The sequence below is a fragment of the Sorghum bicolor genome, chromosome 4, assembly GCF_000003195.3.
Source record: "Sorghum bicolor cultivar BTx623 chromosome 4, Sorghum_bicolor_NCBIv3, whole genome shotgun sequence".
In the NCBI taxonomy this organism is placed as follows: Eukaryota; Viridiplantae; Streptophyta; class Magnoliopsida; order Poales; family Poaceae; genus Sorghum; species Sorghum bicolor.
This window is the reverse complement of record NC_012873.2, coordinates 64,253,024-64,271,628: the sequence shown is the minus strand read 5'-3', so window position 1 is coordinate 64,271,628 and position 18,605 is coordinate 64,253,024. Positions and strand designations below refer to the sequence as shown.

At 47.5% G+C, this 18,605-nt stretch overlaps 1 protein-coding gene across 1 annotated transcript; it reads left to right on the top strand.

The window, feature by feature from the left end:
• LOC8078889 (transcription factor LAF1) lies at window positions 15,145–18,326 on the top strand. Its single transcript, XM_002454526.2, has 3 exons — window positions 15,145–15,449; window positions 15,878–16,007; window positions 17,269–18,326. The coding sequence occupies exons 1-3, from the start codon at window positions 15,314–15,316 to the stop codon at window positions 17,918–17,920; spliced, it is 918 nt and encodes a 305-aa protein (XP_002454571.1). The 5' UTR covers window positions 15,145–15,313; the 3' UTR covers window positions 17,921–18,326.

Genomic DNA, 18,605 nt, shown 5'->3' with positions numbered 1-18,605 from the left:
TTGAACCCGGATCCATATCAGGATTTAAAAATTTGTCAAAAGGAAGATGCATTAATTTCAGTAATTTTGGGGTTGCTGAAAACATACGAAATTTTGTATTACATTAATGCATGTGCTTTATTCTAAAAACATAACTTATACCCACATTTTATATTATTTATGTTGCATATTTTTCTACTCAATAGATGTGTGGTCATAAAGCATGCTAATATTTTGTTTGGGTCTTTTTTAGTATCATATCCTTTGTTCAATTTCAGCAAATTTTGGTGAACTTTTATGAATTTCCATAATTTTTTGGAGTAGCCAAAAGAATTGAACACTGAATTGAAAACATGATCCATCTTAACCAGATTTCAATTCGCAATCTGACAATCCACTTTCTACTTGTCTTCCCAACTTTTGATATATGTTGTCTTAAAGGTACCCCCACAAAGACGGCCGGACAATCTAGCAAAATAGGTAATAAATACAATCTACTTCCTCTATTCCAAATTATAAGTCATTTCAACTTTTTTGAAAAATTAAAATATCTCAAATTCGACCAAATATATATAATAAATAATAAAATTTATAATATCAAATATGTATCACTAGATTCTCTATTAATTACATTATAACAGTATAGTACTATAATCATAAATTTTTGTAATTATCTCTATATTTTAGTCAAACTTTATATGTTTTGAAAAAACTAGAAAAACTTATAATTTGAAATAACTTATAATACAGAATGGAAGGAGTTTTTCTTTCACCTTTTGACCCTCAACTTCACCATCTAGCTTTGCATGGTCCGTGATATATAAGTTCTTTTTTCACAACCCAAAACTGAAACAAGCACGTCCTTACTGTACTTGAGAAAGCCATCACAGCTTGACAACTGCCTACCACAGATCATCGATCAGAGCTAGGCACGGACTTGTTGAAAACAACAAATGTATGTATTTAAATTTTGTGCACCAGTGTATACACCTGTAGCTGTAGGTATTAAGAACAAGTATACATATAACAAAGTATATATAGATCAATAATCATGCATTCTTCTCTCCGGAATTGACGCGTGCTTCTCCGAAGACGAAATCTGGGCAACAGTAAAAGAGATGTCTTCAGACCGGGTGCCGGGACCGGACGGCTTCACCGGTCGGTTCTACAAGGTCGCTCGGGAGACGATCAAGGCTGACGTAGTGCGTGCCTTCAACGCCATATGGTCGCTTGACACGCGCAGCTTCCACCTGTTAAACGAGGCAGTCATGATACTGCTGCGCAAAAAAGAAAACCCCACGCATTTGAAGGACTACAGGCCGATAAGCCTGATACATAGCTTCAGCAAACTGTTTACTAAGGGCCTGGCCAGGAGGCTGGCGCCCAGGCTGCAGGAAATGGTCGCAATAAACCAAAGCGCGTTCATCAGAGGAAGGTCGATCCATGACAACTTTCGGGCTGTACAAATGGCATGTCGTTGGCTGCACTGTAAACGTCAGTCGTCCTTGTTGTTGAAGATCGACATTGCCAAAGCATTTGACTCCGTGTCCTGGCCGTTCCTCCTCGAAGTCTTGCACCACATTGGCTTCCCTCGGAGGTGGACCAACTGGATAGCTGTGCTGCTCTCCACGGCTAGCACCAAGGTGCTGCTCAATGGCACAACTGGGAGGCGGATAGCCCATGCAAGAGGCCTCAGGCAGGGGGACCCTATATCTCCGATGCTTTTCGTTCTAGTCATGGAGGTGCTCAACTCGCTCATCAAAGCGGCTGATCAAAGAAGAATTCTTTCAGCCCTGCCCGATCAAGTCATTGCACATCGTGCTTCCCTCTACGCTGACGATCTCGTTGTGCTAGTGGCACCCAAGGCCACCGACTTAATCTGTTTGAGGCAGCTGCTAGACCTCTTCGCCGGGGCGTCAGGACTGTTAACCAATTTAGACAAGTGTGTTATGTCACCCATCAGATGTGATGATGACATGGTCGCCGCTGCACAGGCCGCGTTCCCTTGCACTTTAGCTGCGTTCCCGTGCAGGTACCTGAGAATCCCGTTAGCTCTGCAGCGACTGCACAGGAGGGAAGAGCAGAAACTTGTGGACTCGGTTACAGCGCATATACCGATTTGGAAGGCAGGTCTGCTCACCGCCGCCGGCCGCGTGGTGCTAACCAAAGTGACCCTATATGCTATTCCAGTTCATATCAGCATCGCGTGCTGCCTCTCGGATTGGGCGATCAAGCAGATTGACAGACGAAGAAGGGCTTTCATTTGGGTTGGCGCAGATGCTGTCTCGGGTGGTCGTTGCAAGGTCGCGTGGCCCCGAGTCTGCAGGCCAACGGATCTCGGCGGACTCGGTATTGCTGATCTTCGCTTCTTTGGCTTCGCACTAAGGCTGCGTTGGGAGTGGCTTCGCCGAACAGAGCCTCGCCGGTCCTGGGCTGCTCTCCCGGGGCGCAGCGAGCGCGCGGTGAAGGCAATGGCAGACATCAGCATATCAGTGGTGCCGGGAGATGGTGTATCGGCCTTGTTCTGGACCGACACTTGGTCGCCCGTCGGATCGTTAGCAACTTTTGCGCCGCATTTGTTTGTAGCAATTTCTAAACAGGGCCGTCGAAGGTCGTTGTTCGACGCTACCTAGAACAACCGCTGGGCCAAGGACATCGTTGGTGCGACCACGGTACAGGTTATCTGCCAGTTCTTGCGAGTCTGGGAGCTAACTCGCAGCGTCACTCTAGATCCACTCCAAGCCGATCGCTTTGTCTGGAAATGGTCTACTGATGGTCGATACTCGGCATCGTCGACATACCGAGCTTTCTTCTCAGGGTCCACCTCTCTGCTGGGAGCAAGGGAGCTGTGGCGCGCGCGGGTGCCACCGAAGGTGAAGTTCTTTGGGTGGCTGGCCCTGCACAAAAGGTTGTGGACTTCGGCGAGGCGTAAACGTCACGGACTGCAGGACACGGATGACTGTGCCCTCTGTGCGCAGGCGCCGGAGTCCCTCGGCCATCTGTTCCTGGATTGCACGCTTGCGAGACGGCTGTGGCATGCGTTGCTCTCTCCGATAGACTTAGGGGCGCTGGTTCCTGATCAAGAGGAGGACCTAGCTACTTGGTGGCTGCGCCAGCGCAAGAGGGTGGACAAGGAATCAAGGCCGTCCGCTGACTCGATCTTCCTGTTAGTTGCATGGAATCTTTGGAAGCATAGGAATGACCTGGTTTTTGGTCGGCGGGCGGCACCCGATCTGATCAGTTTGTGTGTTGACACCACTCGTGAAGCAGAAGATTGGGCACAGGCGGGGTACTCTTCGCTCTTCGAGGTTTCGCAGGCTTGGTCGCGTCTTGTCTTCGTTCTGTAATTAGTTCGCTTGGGTCTTGTAACTAGGTGTTTAGCCTATTGGCTGCTCGCCAATACCTTAAACCTCTGTAACATGTGGTTACGCTCCTCTTAATGAAATACGGGTTAAACACCCGATCGAGAAAATAATCATGCATTCTGCAGCGTCAAATTATAATCAATTACTAGTTGTCATTGTCAGCTTGCATTGGGAAGAAACTGTGAGATTATTTCTCCCCATGCTCATGACATGTATGCAGCTAGTTAATCTGCAGAGTCATGAGCAACGCAAACAGCGCCTTATCCACAGACCACGAGCTTATATCCAAGTACGTCTAAATGTTTAATCACCTATCAGCAAATGATCCAGCGGTCGGCTTCACAATTTATCGACTTATAAGCAAGAAGTTCTTCTAACACTAGCTCATGAGAGGCATGCAGCAGTTAATTTTAAGAAATACTACTAGTTATTTATTATTCAAATTAAAGAGAGACACGTAATCCGCGAGCTTATTGTTAAAACTACAATTGAAGCACCACTCCACAGATCCAACAACTTCACGATTCGTCACTTTCCTATGTGAGTTCTGTTACCATGGACGCTAGGCCTATTTATTTGAATTTATCTGCCGAATCTGTCAGTCATTCAATAATATTTTTTTATAATAAATCAGCGAACAGTACTTTCAGACATAGCTTTTTAGACAAACGAATAGGCTCAACTGGGCGATCTCTGGTCATCAACTGGTATGTCTATATACTTCTTTGGTTGATACTGACGCTATCCCATATATATGTACGTCGTCAAGGGCTAGGCCACTAGTTTCCTGCCAACGCAGGATCCATGGAAACATTCTGCTGGAGTTCGCGTGTGTCCGTTTTCAAATGCTGTTGCAACAACTGAACCTCCTCAGTGTTGACCCCGCATATTGTATGAATATAAGATTTACAATTTCACATGCACTTTCCTTTTGCGAGGATAAGTACAAGATTTACAAGTCTCACTTCGATCAGTCGCTGATCCGCCATCAACATTTCAATGTCGCACAGATTTGGACACACATTCACGTTTGTTTAGTCTTTGAGATAAGATACGGCTTGATTTAGGTCGATTTCAATTGGTGCATTTGAGACGTGAGGAATTAAAGATTGAGGTAAGTTAAGTTCTTTTGCTGATCTGTCGATAAAACCAGGGGGCATGCATTTGATTTCTTTTTCCTTTTTTGCAACTGTACATCAATGGCAATTAGTTCTCAGGCCTTTTGCCGAGTGTTTGTCTATAGAGTCATCCATACTGCAAAGTGTCATATAAGTTTAGTTTTGAGATCCACAGCTATTCATAGTATGGGTACAATTTAGATGAAAATCATTTTCTAAATATATGTAATCCAGAGTGCTTGTAACGTGTTCATATATCCAGGTATAATTTAATATAATTCTTTTTTCATCAAAAAAAGTATCTACTACGGGGACTCACACTCACCCATAAGGCTATCTACAACAGGAGACCCATTTGGGAACCCAAACTCAAAATGGGTCTCCAACACAATACCTATAGCCTCCAACAGAGTATCCATACAGAAGACTCATTTTGGGTATCAGGAGAGGCATAACCCAAATTTGGGTATCCTCTCTCCTCGAGACCCATTTGCAGAGAGTGTTGTCTTTTAGGTCTTGTTGTTGGAGAAGACTAAAAATAGGTATGAAACCTTTTACCTGTAGCGCTACCCAAAGGACAAATGGGTCTTGTATTTTGGGTGACGATTGTTGGAGATAGTCTAAGGATGGCAAATACCTGTAGTTAATTGTTTCTGATTTTTGAATATAAAAACTATGGATATATAATACAAGTAAGCATTTACACTAAAAGAAACTCTACTAATATGTGATCAAAATTAGAGATATGAGGCCACGCCGCCTAGGCGGCCTCCGAGAGTGTCCACGTATGCTTCATTTAGGTGGTGCGTTAGATAGAAATTTCATGACTCGGATGAAGTACTGTCTCACAACCAGTATCTTTCCATATATTCAACCACTGTCGTAGGTAGCTGAAGTAAGTGGATACATTCAATGAAGTGGCTGAAAAATTAAATAAGCATGCATGCATGCAAGGACAATATAAAAATTCCACGTGTCCTTTATATACAAAAAATTACTACGATGAGAGAAATTGACATCACATATTCACATATACCTTTTTCCTTTACATTCATGAATTTATTATCAATAGATATTACATAGTAAATTTCAATGCATGCATGAGCGCTAGTGTTTTTCTAAGCTATACAGAAATTCACTCAGTAAATTTGATTATTTGAAAGTAGTTGCCACGACTAGGGTCTTTACCTGCGCAGGGTTGGTCGACAGTATGTGGCCACATTTAAGCCTCTCCTTCATAATTTTTTTTGCTTTCAGCTACTATAGCATTTTTGTTTGTATTTAATAATTATTGTCTAACCACAGACTAATTGGGTTCAAAATATTCGTCTCACAAATTACAAGTAAACCATGCAATTAGTTATTTTTTATCTATATTTAATACTTTATACATACTTCTACAGATTCAATATAACGAAAAATCTTAAAAAAAATTGGGAACTAAACAAGGCCTAAGATAAAACGAGTCGAGCATGTCTGTAAACTAATCCATCCCCTCCTTACTATCATCAGACAAGACTTTGTAAGTTAGGCACCGACCATGCATCAACAGGTGACTGGGGTTGTGTGCACGTTGCTCCCAAGGTAATTGGTGGTTGGGGTTGGTCACAATTAATGTGAATAGTATATTTGCATCTGCACCCTTGCATGTAGAGGCGCCCAGTCCTTCAACTCTTGCCTATATAATGGCTTCATCACACCCCTCCTAGCCCACTGCATGTGTCCTCTTCTTGTAGTTTATATCTGAGAAATCAGTAGTTGTGGTCTCATTGTAGTTCATCCGTGCAGTAGTAGTTTGTGTATACCTAGGCTATGTGTAAGGTCACATATGTACATGTACCCAACCCTGTTTCTGTACATCCCACACATCCGATTCAAGTTGTGGATCAACATGTTTTAGTATGCCCATCAAGCAGCGCTAGCCTATGCATGTTGTCTCCATGTTCTGCTTCTTTGGTGAGCGCCTCCCTAGCCAGCGGTTCATGCATCATCCCTGAGCACCTTCGCGTCCGCCTCACCATAGCCAACATCAAGACGATCATTGAGAACTACCGCTGAAGGTCTGCTGCCTTCCTTGCACCGCTCGTGTGCCCTAAACTACCAGCAGCATTATCAACACCCTCTCTGATGGCGACTGTGTAACGGTTACTGATGGTGCTGCTGCCACCACCACCAGCACTAGGCAACCACCATAACTGATAACCATCACGGGAACACCGAGACGAATGTGGATAGACTTAATGGCTGCTACTGAGTGTCCGATCTCCTACACCAAATGATTTGTGTTGGACATGGGATCAGAGCCCTCCTCTATTTTGCACTGAACGGGCAGAGAATCCCATGAAACAGGCACTGAAATCTGTTCCACCTCCAACTTTCAGAAGGTGAAAGGATCAGACCTCATATCAATTTATTTAATTTCAGTGGGCCGTAATTTTGGCCATGACCAACACTAACGTTTGAAACCCTAGCATATTGAATAAGCAACTATATAATAACAACAATTAGCGCGTGCCTATAAATCTGAGGGATGCAAACAAATGGTTTGGCTAGCGTTCTTGTATTTGGGGAAAAGAACTAGAAACTTACATGAGCACTAGCGAGAGGTGGCGAGGGTGATGAGCGTGGGCTTGGCCTTAGCCTCCGTGCGTCACGCCACCGCCAACCCTATCCTCAGTGCCTAGCCACAGCAGCCGGTTCTCACCTTCGTGCGGAACCACCACGCCAGTCATGGCGACCTCACCTTCGGGGTAGGGGAGGTAGGGCGCCAGCAATGCCGCCGCGCAGGGGTGCTGTCGTGCCGCTGCAGGTCGTGCGCCGGACGGACTGCCAGTGGGGTTGTGGGCGCGCGGCCAAGGCCGAGGCCTAGGCGATGCCGGTGCAGGTCGAGGCCAGATGGAGGACCATCGGAACCGAGTGCGGCTAGGGTTCCCGGTGGACGAGCAGCGGCGCTTCGGTGTAAGTAAAGCAGTGTCGGAGAAGGGAGGTCGACGATGGGACTACCAATAGTGGGGAATTGGGGATACTGTGTTTTTTTTGTTTGATTGAGAAGGATGCGGTGGGATTATGTGATATACGCTAACGCGCTGGGCCTTCGCGAGTTGCTGGTGGGCCGGATGGGTATAAGGCGCGTCCGTTTGTGGGCTACTTTGATCAGTATGATGCTGCCAGCCCAGCAGTGTACAATCTTACGTCTAGAGTTGTTCAAAAAAAAGTCTTACATCTACAGCCTTTTTAAGGAAAAAAAAACTTAGCTCTAGAATACCAAATATGTGTATACGTGCTAAATTTGTCCCTTTAGATATGCTCGAGAGACCCAATCGTAACTGTACGTGTGTTAGTTGCTTGAGCCTAACGACTCATCCATTGAACATTTCTTTACACTAATGTGGCTTTGATTTGCTGGCTTAGAATAAGCATCATCTAATGACAACCAACCTTTGTGTTCTTCACAACACTGTAATAAAAAAGACATGTTACCTTTCCTTCACATATTCTCCCAACATTTAATATACAAAATAGAATCAACCTTTCGTAACAACGCAACGAGAAAACATATTAGACATATGATCTTCCCTTGCCATATTTTCTGAGATTTCCTATACCAAGCACATCACCCGCAGCGAAGCGCGGGCAACAGTGGCTAGTTAAATATGATGGTTGTGGTCGTTTTCTCTCTCCCATGGTCATGGAATCGCTCCCGCCCGGTCACCACACGCTGGCCTTGTTCCCAACGAGGCCCTCCCCTAGTGGGGTCCCCTCAGTGAGGCCTCCCCCGATAGCACAGCTACCTTCCCCAGCAGATCAATCCCTTTACCTAATAAGACCCACCTGAAAGCTCAAGTTTAGTTTTGGTAATTAATGACACCAAATTGTTAATGTCTTGTGTTTAAGTGATTTGAGTTAGGCATAGCAACACATGTGATGAAGGTGCAAGGTGGCATGGAAAGGTGACCATATGATTACAAAGAGATGAAACATGAAGTGGAGATCATGGTGATAGACAAGGAGTAAAACGATCAAGGCAAAGGTATAAACATAGGGTTTTGCTTTTGCCGGTCTAAGTTGAGTAGAGAAGTGATTGACCGGATTTAGGATAGATAGCCGACTATCAAGAGGGGAAATCATGGTCATCTCTCTAATCAAGTGCTACTAGGTCCATATCTTGAGCATATGCATTAGGATCTAGTAAAGTGCTAATTTAACTCCTTTGATGAAAATGATTGTGAAAAGCTAGCACACATGCACTTTGGTGGCGAACACTTGTTGGTGTTAGCACATTTGCAAAAGAGGTGGAGTTCCTAGGGTTGAGAGGGGTTTGGGTTCCTCTCTCCCTCCCGCCGAGCTTGTGTGGCGGGATTCAGCGCTTTTAAGAAAATTAAGTGCATATTTTTTATTGCACCGATGGGAAATTTGGAGAAGTCGCGGGACACTCACCGGACGCAGTGCGCGGAGGCACCGGACGCTGACCTTAGCGTCCGGTGTGCAGTCACTGCCTAGTTGTGCTAGGGTTAAGCACCGGACGCACTGCACCGGACACAGGGTGTTCCCTGTTTATGCGTTCGGTGTGGCCTGACCTCAGCAGGGGGTTTCTGGCTGAGAGCACTGGACGCTCTGGGTGCGTCCGGTGGTGTGAGTCCGGTGTGCGGATGTTTTGCAGACCTCTCTGCGCACGAGTCTGGTGAGCATTGGACCGGTGAGATCTTGAGTTTGACAAACTCTCTGCGTACGAGACCAGTGAGTACCGGACGTGTCCGGTGCTCACTTGGTCGCGTCTGGTGGTCCGCAAGTGACCGTTAGAGTTTGACACGCGAGATTCAAAGGTGGACACGTGGCTAACTTCACAGCACCGGATGTAGGGGATCGAGCGTCTGGTGGCTCCCTGCTGAGCGTCCGGTGCCCCCGAGATTTGCCCAATGACAGCCAACGGCTCTATCCCTTTGAGGGGCTTATAAATATGAGGTGGCCGGCTTTAGGAGGTTCTCTCTTGCACATTTGATTACTTGAGGTATACATTGAGCTAGAGAACACTCCCTCCACTCATCTCCTTGCTTGATTGCTAATCCTAGTGAGATTGAGTGAGATTCAAGTGCATTGTATTGAGAGTTGCATCTAGTGGCACTTGATTCTTGATTTTGCTGCGGATTTTTTGTTACTCTTGGGTGTTTCCCGACACCCTAGACGGCTTGGAGCAGCGGTGGTGTTGAGCTCGTGATTGGAGATTGTTTCGAGCCTCACCAAGTGATTTGTGAGGGGTTCTTGAGCCTTTCCCGCGGGAGATTGCAATTGGTTATTCTAGTGGATTGCTCGTGGCTTGGAGGATCCCCATCTTGTGAGTGGATGTGCGGCACCCGCTAAGGGTTTGGCTTTGGATTGCCAATTAGCTCGTGATCCATCAAGTGGGTGTATCACCACAACGAGGACTAGCTTGTCGAGAAGCAAGTGAACCTTGGTAAAAAATCTTGTGTCATCTCTTGCCAAGGATTATCTATTGTTATTGTGATTGTGAGTGATTGATTGGATATATCTCTACACTACAACGTCGGTATAACAATCACTCCCCACTCCTTTACTTTCTTGTTTACCTTGCTAGTTGTTTAGCTTGTGTAGATTAGTTCTTGTTTAGGAGTGTAGCTAGCCTTTGTTGTGCCTTGTTGTTGTTACTTAGTGTTTAGCCTTCTTGCTAGACTTGTGTAGGTGGCTTGCATAGCTTAGTTGTGCTAGTGCTAGAATAGCTTCGATTTTCAAGAAACTGCCTTTGATTTTCAAGAATAGTTCTCTTAAGACATTGGTGTAGTAATGTCATCTCATTTCTACAATTGTTGTAGTAATGGTTTTAAAAAATGATCCTAAAACTTGATTTTGGTCTTCTCTAAAAAACTTCTTATGTGATAGTATGGTGGAAAATGGTTAATCAGAGATTGCGATAGGAACGTCATGGTCAAAGTGATTAAGCTAGCCATGGTAATGGGTTGCGACTTTAACCATGGTGGTAGCATGAGCCAAGTGGTAGCGGTAGAATTTTATGTTATAAGATGGACCAACAATACAAATTTTATCAAAATTTCTAATATTTTAATGATGAAAATTTCATTAGCTTATGGGGCTTTTGGCCCCCTTCCCCCAATCCCCTCCCTCGGTGGAGGAGGCAAGTGAAGGGAGTAAGGGGAGATCTGAATAGATGTCCATGCTGTTTTAGTCTAGACCCATCATTGCTTCCTTGTCTAACAACTAGGAATTCGATAGATTAAGGGCCCCTTTGGATTGCTGGATTTTTTTTCCTTTTTTTCGTGTTAAATGTGAAAATAAACTGAATCCTTTGAAATTTCTACACAATTCTTATAAAATTCCTATGTTCCAAATAACTAGCGTGGCCTTATATAATACTATTCCGCCATGTTTATAGGTAGAGAGATCTGTATGGGGAATAAAAGGGAAGCCGAAACTTTTGTACAGACGGTATTGGACTATTTTGGTAATAATAATAATAAGTGCACAGCCAACCTGGATTTAAGTACGAGAAGTGGCAGTTCAGAAATGATGATAAGGAAGCTTCTTGTACTTGTACCATTGGCTGCAAGTACCGTCCTCCCTGGCTCCCTAGCTAGCTAGCTGCCTGTAGCAGCATCTTTCAAACACTGTAACGATCGAGCTCTTTGTGCAGTTGTTTTTTAGCTAAAGAAAAACAAACGAAGAAAGGTTATTAGCCCCATTATTACTACACTTGAATCCTGAGAGGCCACTTTTGTATGCCATCGTAAACTAGCAATCATGGCTGAAGTTCTATATAGGGGGGCATGGGCTTTGTTTCCAGGAGCAATCATGCATTAGTTGCGGCGACTACTGTATCTGTATATGTTGTTTGCAGTCGACAGTGGATGGTAGTGGTCATATATAAAAATTAAAGTGATATAGTATTATAATATATACACTGTTTAATTTAACTCTGCATGTGGGGGGAACTAATAGCATTAGCTGCTGTGCTTCCATTATTTACCCTATACTGCCAGTGATAGTTTGGAACATGTTTGAGTGGTTGACATGTGTCATTGGTAAGACTAATTAATTAAGCATGGCCTATTATACTCTAGTTTCCGCAGCTACTACTGAGATATTTTGTGTCTCATTTGGTTTGCGAAGATAAGATACAATTGGACAACTGCTATCGGACTGACTATACATACTATACTCCAGCACATAGCAGTAGTACAATTTCAACCATGTCATCAGCACATATGTCCGCGTGGTGGCGATACGACGTGCTACGTACAGTTAACATTGGATGGAGCACGACGGGAATCTTCCTCGGAAAGCGTTAGGCCCTAGAAAACGATGCAGGGCGTTGTTGCGCGTTCCATCAAGTAGAAAAATCCAATGCATGGGCGGGGCCACGCTGCCTGCTGCGCGCTGACAGTGCAGCCTATACATCATCACCATGGCACGACCTCTCCATACATCCTCCCCAATGCTAGCATGTTCGCGATCTCAAACTTTCATGGCCACGCCCATGCGTGAATATTGTTACGTCACGGCGCGCACGATGACCATGGTGGATGCACGGCGCGCGCGTCTTCACAACAACGGCCCTTATTAGCCCGACAACGTACGGGAAATTATTTTAAATAAATAGCATAAGCTAGCATATCTCCGCTGATCTTCTTACGGTACACTTGGACGCATGCGATTGGAACTCTTGGATTGGAAGAGACCAGGGCTTAGTCTGTCACGTACGTGTAACCCGTAGAGCTGAATCTCATCAGGCTACTGATGAGCCCTGATTTGGCTAATTCAACGCCAAAAGAAATAATTTTTTTTTCTGAAGAACCAGCGGATAAGAGCATGCTAAGTATATATTAATAGAGAAGAAAAAGAGTTTTACAATAACAAAATATTTTTTTAAAAAAAAACTCATGAAGGAGGCAATAGCAAGACCACCACCACACATAAGTAATCTCAGAAGCAACCGTTGGATGCCACATAGAACAAGCAAAGTAAACTAGGAGGAGGCAATATGTTTTCCAGAACAATGCCTCCAAACGGAGAACAATATTCACAGATGTATTCAACACTAACAGGAGAACCACAGTTTTTCAATCAAACTCACAGAGAAAAAAGAGGCTCACAAGAATGCCCGCAATGAGGGACGTAATGCCAAGACGACACCATTGTCGCCCACGGTCAAGGATCTTGGCAGACAACCCCCATGCCCGAGCCCCAAAACCAGCCACATCGTGACTTGAGGTAGCCAAGAGCCGTAGCAACTGCAAGGCTCCGCTGGTAGGAGATCGTTGTGGTATCGACGAGGTCACAGACATGTGTGAACTGTCACCGCCACGCCAGTCCACAAAGGAAATAATAAACGTATTGATCTGCGAGGTCAGTGATCTCAAACTTTCATGGCCATGCCCATGCATGCATATATCGTTACGTCACGGCTCGATCGCACCATGACCATAGCGGATGCACCGCGCGCACGTCTTTACAACTGCCCTTTATTAGCCCGACGGGAAAACATATAGTATAGCATAAACATATCTCCGCTGATCGATCTTCTTTTATGCACTTGGATCGATGGCATATGCAATTGGGACACTTGGAAGAGACCACGGCTTAGTTTGTCACGTGTAACCCCTAGAGTTGATCGAATCTCATCAGCTTACTGATGATGAGCCCTGTTTCATCACCAGAAGAAATAATGAAACTTATTGACCTTCGATTGCAATGCATATGGTCGTCGTCGATCATGTCAAAAGGTATTTATCAATGTAGTATACAAACATTGCAGGAGCAGGACCTTCGATTGCCGCACTTTTCTATTTGACGAGCTGCGCAGCCCCATGCGGCCGCGGATGGGCGACGGCCACGTACACCGCATCCCCCATTTGTTTTGGACCCCAGACGGGCAGAGACCTGCCGGACAGCGCGAGCAGATACTCCACCCTTTTCCTAACTGCTGACAGCCAAGCAGCACCAGCAGCCCAGACAAATCGAAACATCGCACACGCATGCGCACCGCGACACGACACGGACCGCCAGCGAGTTTGGTGACAGCACCGGCTGGGAACGGACGCCGCCGCGCCGAGTTGGTGTGCGACCCCCCCTGGCACCTGGCCGTCCGCGGCTCGCCAGGGCTAGGCGGCTAGCTAGCTGGAGTCCGGGCGGGCGGGCGGGCCATCGATCGGTCTCCCCCACTACGTTCCCATCCCATGCGTGCATTGACCAGCCGCCCGCCCGCGCGTCGTCGGTACGTGATCTGGTGGACGCTTCGCGCCCGCTTTGGCTTTGGGTAGTACTACATGTGGTGCGCGCGGCAGGTGCGTGCGAACACGTTCCGGTCGGCGTACGGCTCCGCGCGCCCGTGCGCGCGTCGGCGGTTCCGCTTGCCCCCCACCTAAACACGGACCGGGCGCCGAGGACTTGGGCGCCGCCGCTTAATGGGGGTGGAGCGCACCAGCGTGGTACACCGACGCCGGCGCAGGAGTTGGGCCAGCGGAAGGAGAGGGGGAGCGCGCCCAACGGTCCGATTTGAAGCCGAGTTTAATTTTCAGCCACGGGCCGGCGAGATTACCTGTCATCTGTCAAGCAACTGCAAAAAGCGTTGAAAATTTAGAGGGCGTAACCCCAGGCGGGACTGGAAATTGCGCCTTCTTTTGGACTTGGTGCTCGCCCGCGTTGAATGCAGGGCAAAGGACTGACTCCGTGCCGTGTCACGGCTGTGTGTGTGAGTGAGTGAGTGAGTCCTGGCTCTTGGCCTGGCTTCTGGCTAAGCTGTGTGTCCAGCTCCTGCTATACACATTCTTGGCTTCTATTTGAAGCAAGTCCCTTTCTGCCGTAAAGAAAAGGGACGACGGGCAAAGGCAGATAAACAATTCTTCTTCTTCTTCTTCTTCTTTTTTTACATAGACAGACCCCCGCTGCACACTTTGGGAGCAATTGCGGGGCGAAATGCAAAAGGGCGTCAAGAACAATCTAGGGTTCGAGGAGGCTAGCTACAGCCTTACAGGTGTCTGTCTGATCATCTGCGGTGGATGCTGATTTTACCGTTTTGATAATAACGAGTAGTAGGTGCCAGTAATGTAGAAAGCGACCCACGTTCAGTATGGAATCGGAGAAAAAAATTGCCCAGGAAAGTGACAGCCTCGCTCTAGGGTCGCGTTCGTCATCGTCACAGCCTCACAGGCTCTCCCGGCCGGGCGCGTCTCGTCTCGAGTTGCTGGGCCACGTCGCCCATAGTTTCCAGCGCTATTGTTGAGTGTAGTAGCAGCAGTGCTTTCTTGTTCTGCCCTTCAGGCTATCAGGTCACAGCTTTGCCTGGGTTAAATCGCGGCGGGTCACTTGAGCAGTTGACCCAGCTCTCTGCTCGGTGCTTGCCTCGCGTGCCACTCACCGCCATCTCCGTGACTAATTCCAAGGCCTTGCATCGCACCCTGGCTGAAGGCTCACTGCCTCACTGTGAATGAATACTGAACCCCAGATCGATGCAGAATTTCAGAACGCTAATCAAGTCATTATAAATGTCTTCAAAAAGTCTCCATGTTTTTTTCCATAATTCAACAAATAAGCGTCAGGAAATTTTTTGGTGTGATGACAGCGCCGCTTGTTTATCTCGCAGCCAAAGACTCAAAGAGAAAGAAGCGGAGGGAAGCTTGCGGCACCGTTTGTGCCTATAAAAAGTCCTACCAACTGCGCGCCCTGTTGAGGAGAGAGACCCATAGCGCTCCATTCTAAAGGCGTGTAGCCGAAGCCCTCCTCCCCCTCCTGTAGCTGATCTCCTCCTGCTCTGCTCACCCGCTGCCTGCCTCCCCCCTGCTCGGCGATCGAGCTCGCGGCGGCGCGCGGCATTCTCCGGCAATGGGGTGCAAGGCGTGCGACAAGCCCAAGCCCAACTACCGCAAGGGCCTGTGGTCGCCGGAGGAGGACCAGAAGCTCCGGGACTACATCCTCCTCCACGGCCACGGCTGCTGGAGCGCGCTCCCCGCCAAAGCCGGTAAGACCGACCAACGATTCGCCGCCGCCGCGTGCGTCTGCATTCCTGTCGAGTGTGGGAGGAGCGGAATTGAGGTGGTTCGGGTGCATTGCGTCCGAAATTCAGAACCCCACCAGTGCCAATTGCCAATTTCTGAGGGCGAGAACATAGCCGTGCTGTTACCTGAAGGAATTCTTCTGTTAAAATGAACATCATTCAGGACTAAGGAGCGCTCCTGCTGTTTTTTTTTTAATTTTAATATAAATGAATTCCTCTGGCCGGCTCACTCTCGAGTCCTGACTGGCCGTTACGTTTCGTCGCACGCAAGTAGTTTAATTTTGTTTTTGAGCATGAGCAGTAGTTTAATTTCATCTGATCATATAAACAAATGTGCATGCATTGGTCTGAGAATTAAATTGCGGAATTCTGTCTGTGGCGTCGGCATGCAGGGCTGCACCGGAACGGCAAGAGCTGCAGGCTGCGGTGGATCAACTACCTCCGGCCGGGCCTGAAGCACGGCACGTTCTCGCCGGAGGAGGAGGAGACGGTGATGAGCCTCCACGCCACGCTCGGCAACAAGTAAGCACCACCATATCCCAACCGCGCACAGTACTGCTGCTTGACACCGTCGGTCTAGTCCTTGTTCGCAAATGATTGAGACGACACACAGTTCTCCACGTTGCCCTGCCTGCCCTCTCGCTTTTGCTGCCATAATTTTCTCCACACTGCTGCTATGCTACGTAGCCGCTGCTATCCCTATCCTTGCATTTGTCCCCGTCCCTGCTCCGCTCCGCTGCTCGGCACGGCAGGCAGCGCCGAGCTGGCGGCCGCTTCTGGAACACGCAGAACCGATCGGAAAAAAACGCGGGGGAGTAGTATTATCGAAAGGGAAACCGGTGACGATGGCCGCCGAGACCTTTTCCGTAGTGGAGTCGTCGATGCTGACGTGCACGCTCCACGACGCTGCACATTCGAATTTCGGAGGAGATTTTTTTTTTCACCCCCCGCTCCGAGGGCACGTTGCGATGATTAGAATGTTTTTCCCCCCCTTTGGCGCAATATGTATATATATTTGTTTATTATTATTACTGGATGGAAAAAAGGTGTGGACCTGCTTTAGTGGCGCAACAGGGACAAGTTGGGCCGGCTAAATAATGAGAGCTTATAGAAACGCTAAATGCCATACAGATACAGTAGAGTTGCGTCCGGCAACAAGTTATCTCAAAGCCATTTTGCCCTCTCTTTTTTTTTTTATTTTCTGTACAGTACTCCGTAGTATAGTATCGTTTTTGGGCCATTGTACAGGGAATCGGATTAGCAACAACAGTCGTCCTTTCAATATATGTAGTGTAGCACAAGCACACAGGGATGATCCGATAACATGCCGTCGACTACTTGGACCAATCCGTGTCGCCCTGCGAGTTAATGAAGAACAGCTGCTTTGACAAATCCGAACTGGCACGTAGCACAGCTAGTTGGCTCACGAGAAGATGAGATTCTTTATCGGGGGCCTTCGCAATTATGCCCACCCAAAAAAATCAAAGGCCCCGTAGGGTGGCCCCACGTGAATAGACTACGTACACGCTTGTCACTTTCGACCGAGCGACACATTTTTTCTTTAGCCATCGGCACACACGGGGAAAAAGGCCGGAGGAAACCTCAGCTCGTATTGCAAAAGGTTGGGGTTTCCACTAACCCCACCGACAGAAACGGGGAGGAGCTTGGGTGAACCGCAAGGCTAGCGTGCGTGCGTGACATGCGACACTTTTTCCCCCCCACAAGTCCAACGGAGCTAGTATAGCTAGCGGCATGGTTTATTGACGCCGATTTTGTGCTGCAGGTGGTCTAGGATCGCACGGCACTTGCCTGGCAGGACCGACAACGAGGTCAAGAACCACTGGAACTCGTACCTCAAGAAGAGGGTGGAGGGCAAGGAGGGACGACCGAGCACGCCTGCGCCGGCGGCAGCCACCGATTCGGGCACTGATTCAGACGACTCGCATTGCGTCAAGCCCGGGGACGGCGGCGCGGCGCAGGAGGCGCCGGCGGACTCCGGCTCGTCGGAGCCGCGCGAGTCGTCGTCGGCCGACTCGAGCTGCCTGACGGACCCGCCCGCCGCCTGCAGGCCCCACGCGCTCGTGGCAGCGCCCAAGGTCATGTTCGCGGACTGGCTGGACACGGACTACTACATGGGCTGTGGTGGTGGTGGTGGTGGTGGTGGCCCGCCTCCTGCCGTGGCAGCACCTGGTCTGGGCGCTGCTGCCGCTGCGGGCGTGGATCGCGATCAGCAGCATCAGGTGATGAGCCAGGGGTCCGTGCAGCAGGTGGATGGGCCATCCGGTGTCGATGTGTCGTCCCTGCACGGGTTCGGTGACAGCGGCGCCAGCTGCTGGGAGTTCCAGGAGAACTTCGACGACGGCATCGATGATCAGTTGCAGACGGCCGGCTTCTGCGACCTGCTCTCCATGAGCGACTACTTCGGCCTCAACTAGTCAAGCTCGTTCAGTCTGGTTGGTGAAGGATCGTCGTTGGTGAAAGGATTTGGGTTTTTTTTATTTAATTTTAAACTTTGTTAGAAGTTTCGATGAAAGGCTTGCTTGTGATTGTAAATTATTGTCGTGTACGTATAGATATATAGAGGAATTTAAAAAGTAGATATAAAAGTCAAGGACCTACTACTACCGTGTAAAATGTTGTCGTGATTGTTGCGGTTCGCTTTGGAGAGAGTACAACAGCACCGACGGAAGGAAAAGAAAGAATTATAGTTATATTATAGGAATAGAAAATTCTGAGGAGTTGCACGCTTGCACCTAGCTATTGGGCTGCACAGTTTGTGTTTTCTTAATTCGAATGAGACATCATCTTTTTGTGTATTTATTTTTTCTTTGTTTTCCAACTGATGGACATGGAGTCAGGACTGATGGGATGGGAGCTCATTTATTGTTGCGATCATCTTCGCTAGCACTGTATTATCAAATGGAAACATCTACGCAAATCACACTTTCAGTTTCAGGGACCCGCTTTGAGGACACTATACCTTTTCTCTTTTCTCTCTATGTATCGTCGGCGCCGGGCTTAAGCCACTATCTTTTATGTTGTATGCATGTTATGTAGGAGTACAACTAGCAAATAAAGTGGCGTGTTATAATAGACCGTATTATAGCTTGTTGCATGCAT

What these genes read in the sequence shown, in the direction of transcription:
- LOC8078889 (XM_002454526.2), top strand. Translation starts at nt 15,314, where the DNA reads ATGGGGTGCAAGGCGTGCGACAAGCCCAAGCCCAACTACCGCAAGGGC. An exon ending in CGCGCTCCCCGCCAAAGCCG is followed by an intron (nt 15,450 to 15,877) that starts GTAAGACCGACC and finishes GTCGGCATGCAG; the next exon opens with GGCTGCACCGGAACGGCAAG. An exon ending in CACGCCACGCTCGGCAACAA is followed by an intron (nt 16,008 to 17,268) that starts GTAAGCACCACC and finishes TTTGTGCTGCAG; the next exon opens with GTGGTCTAGGATCGCACGGC.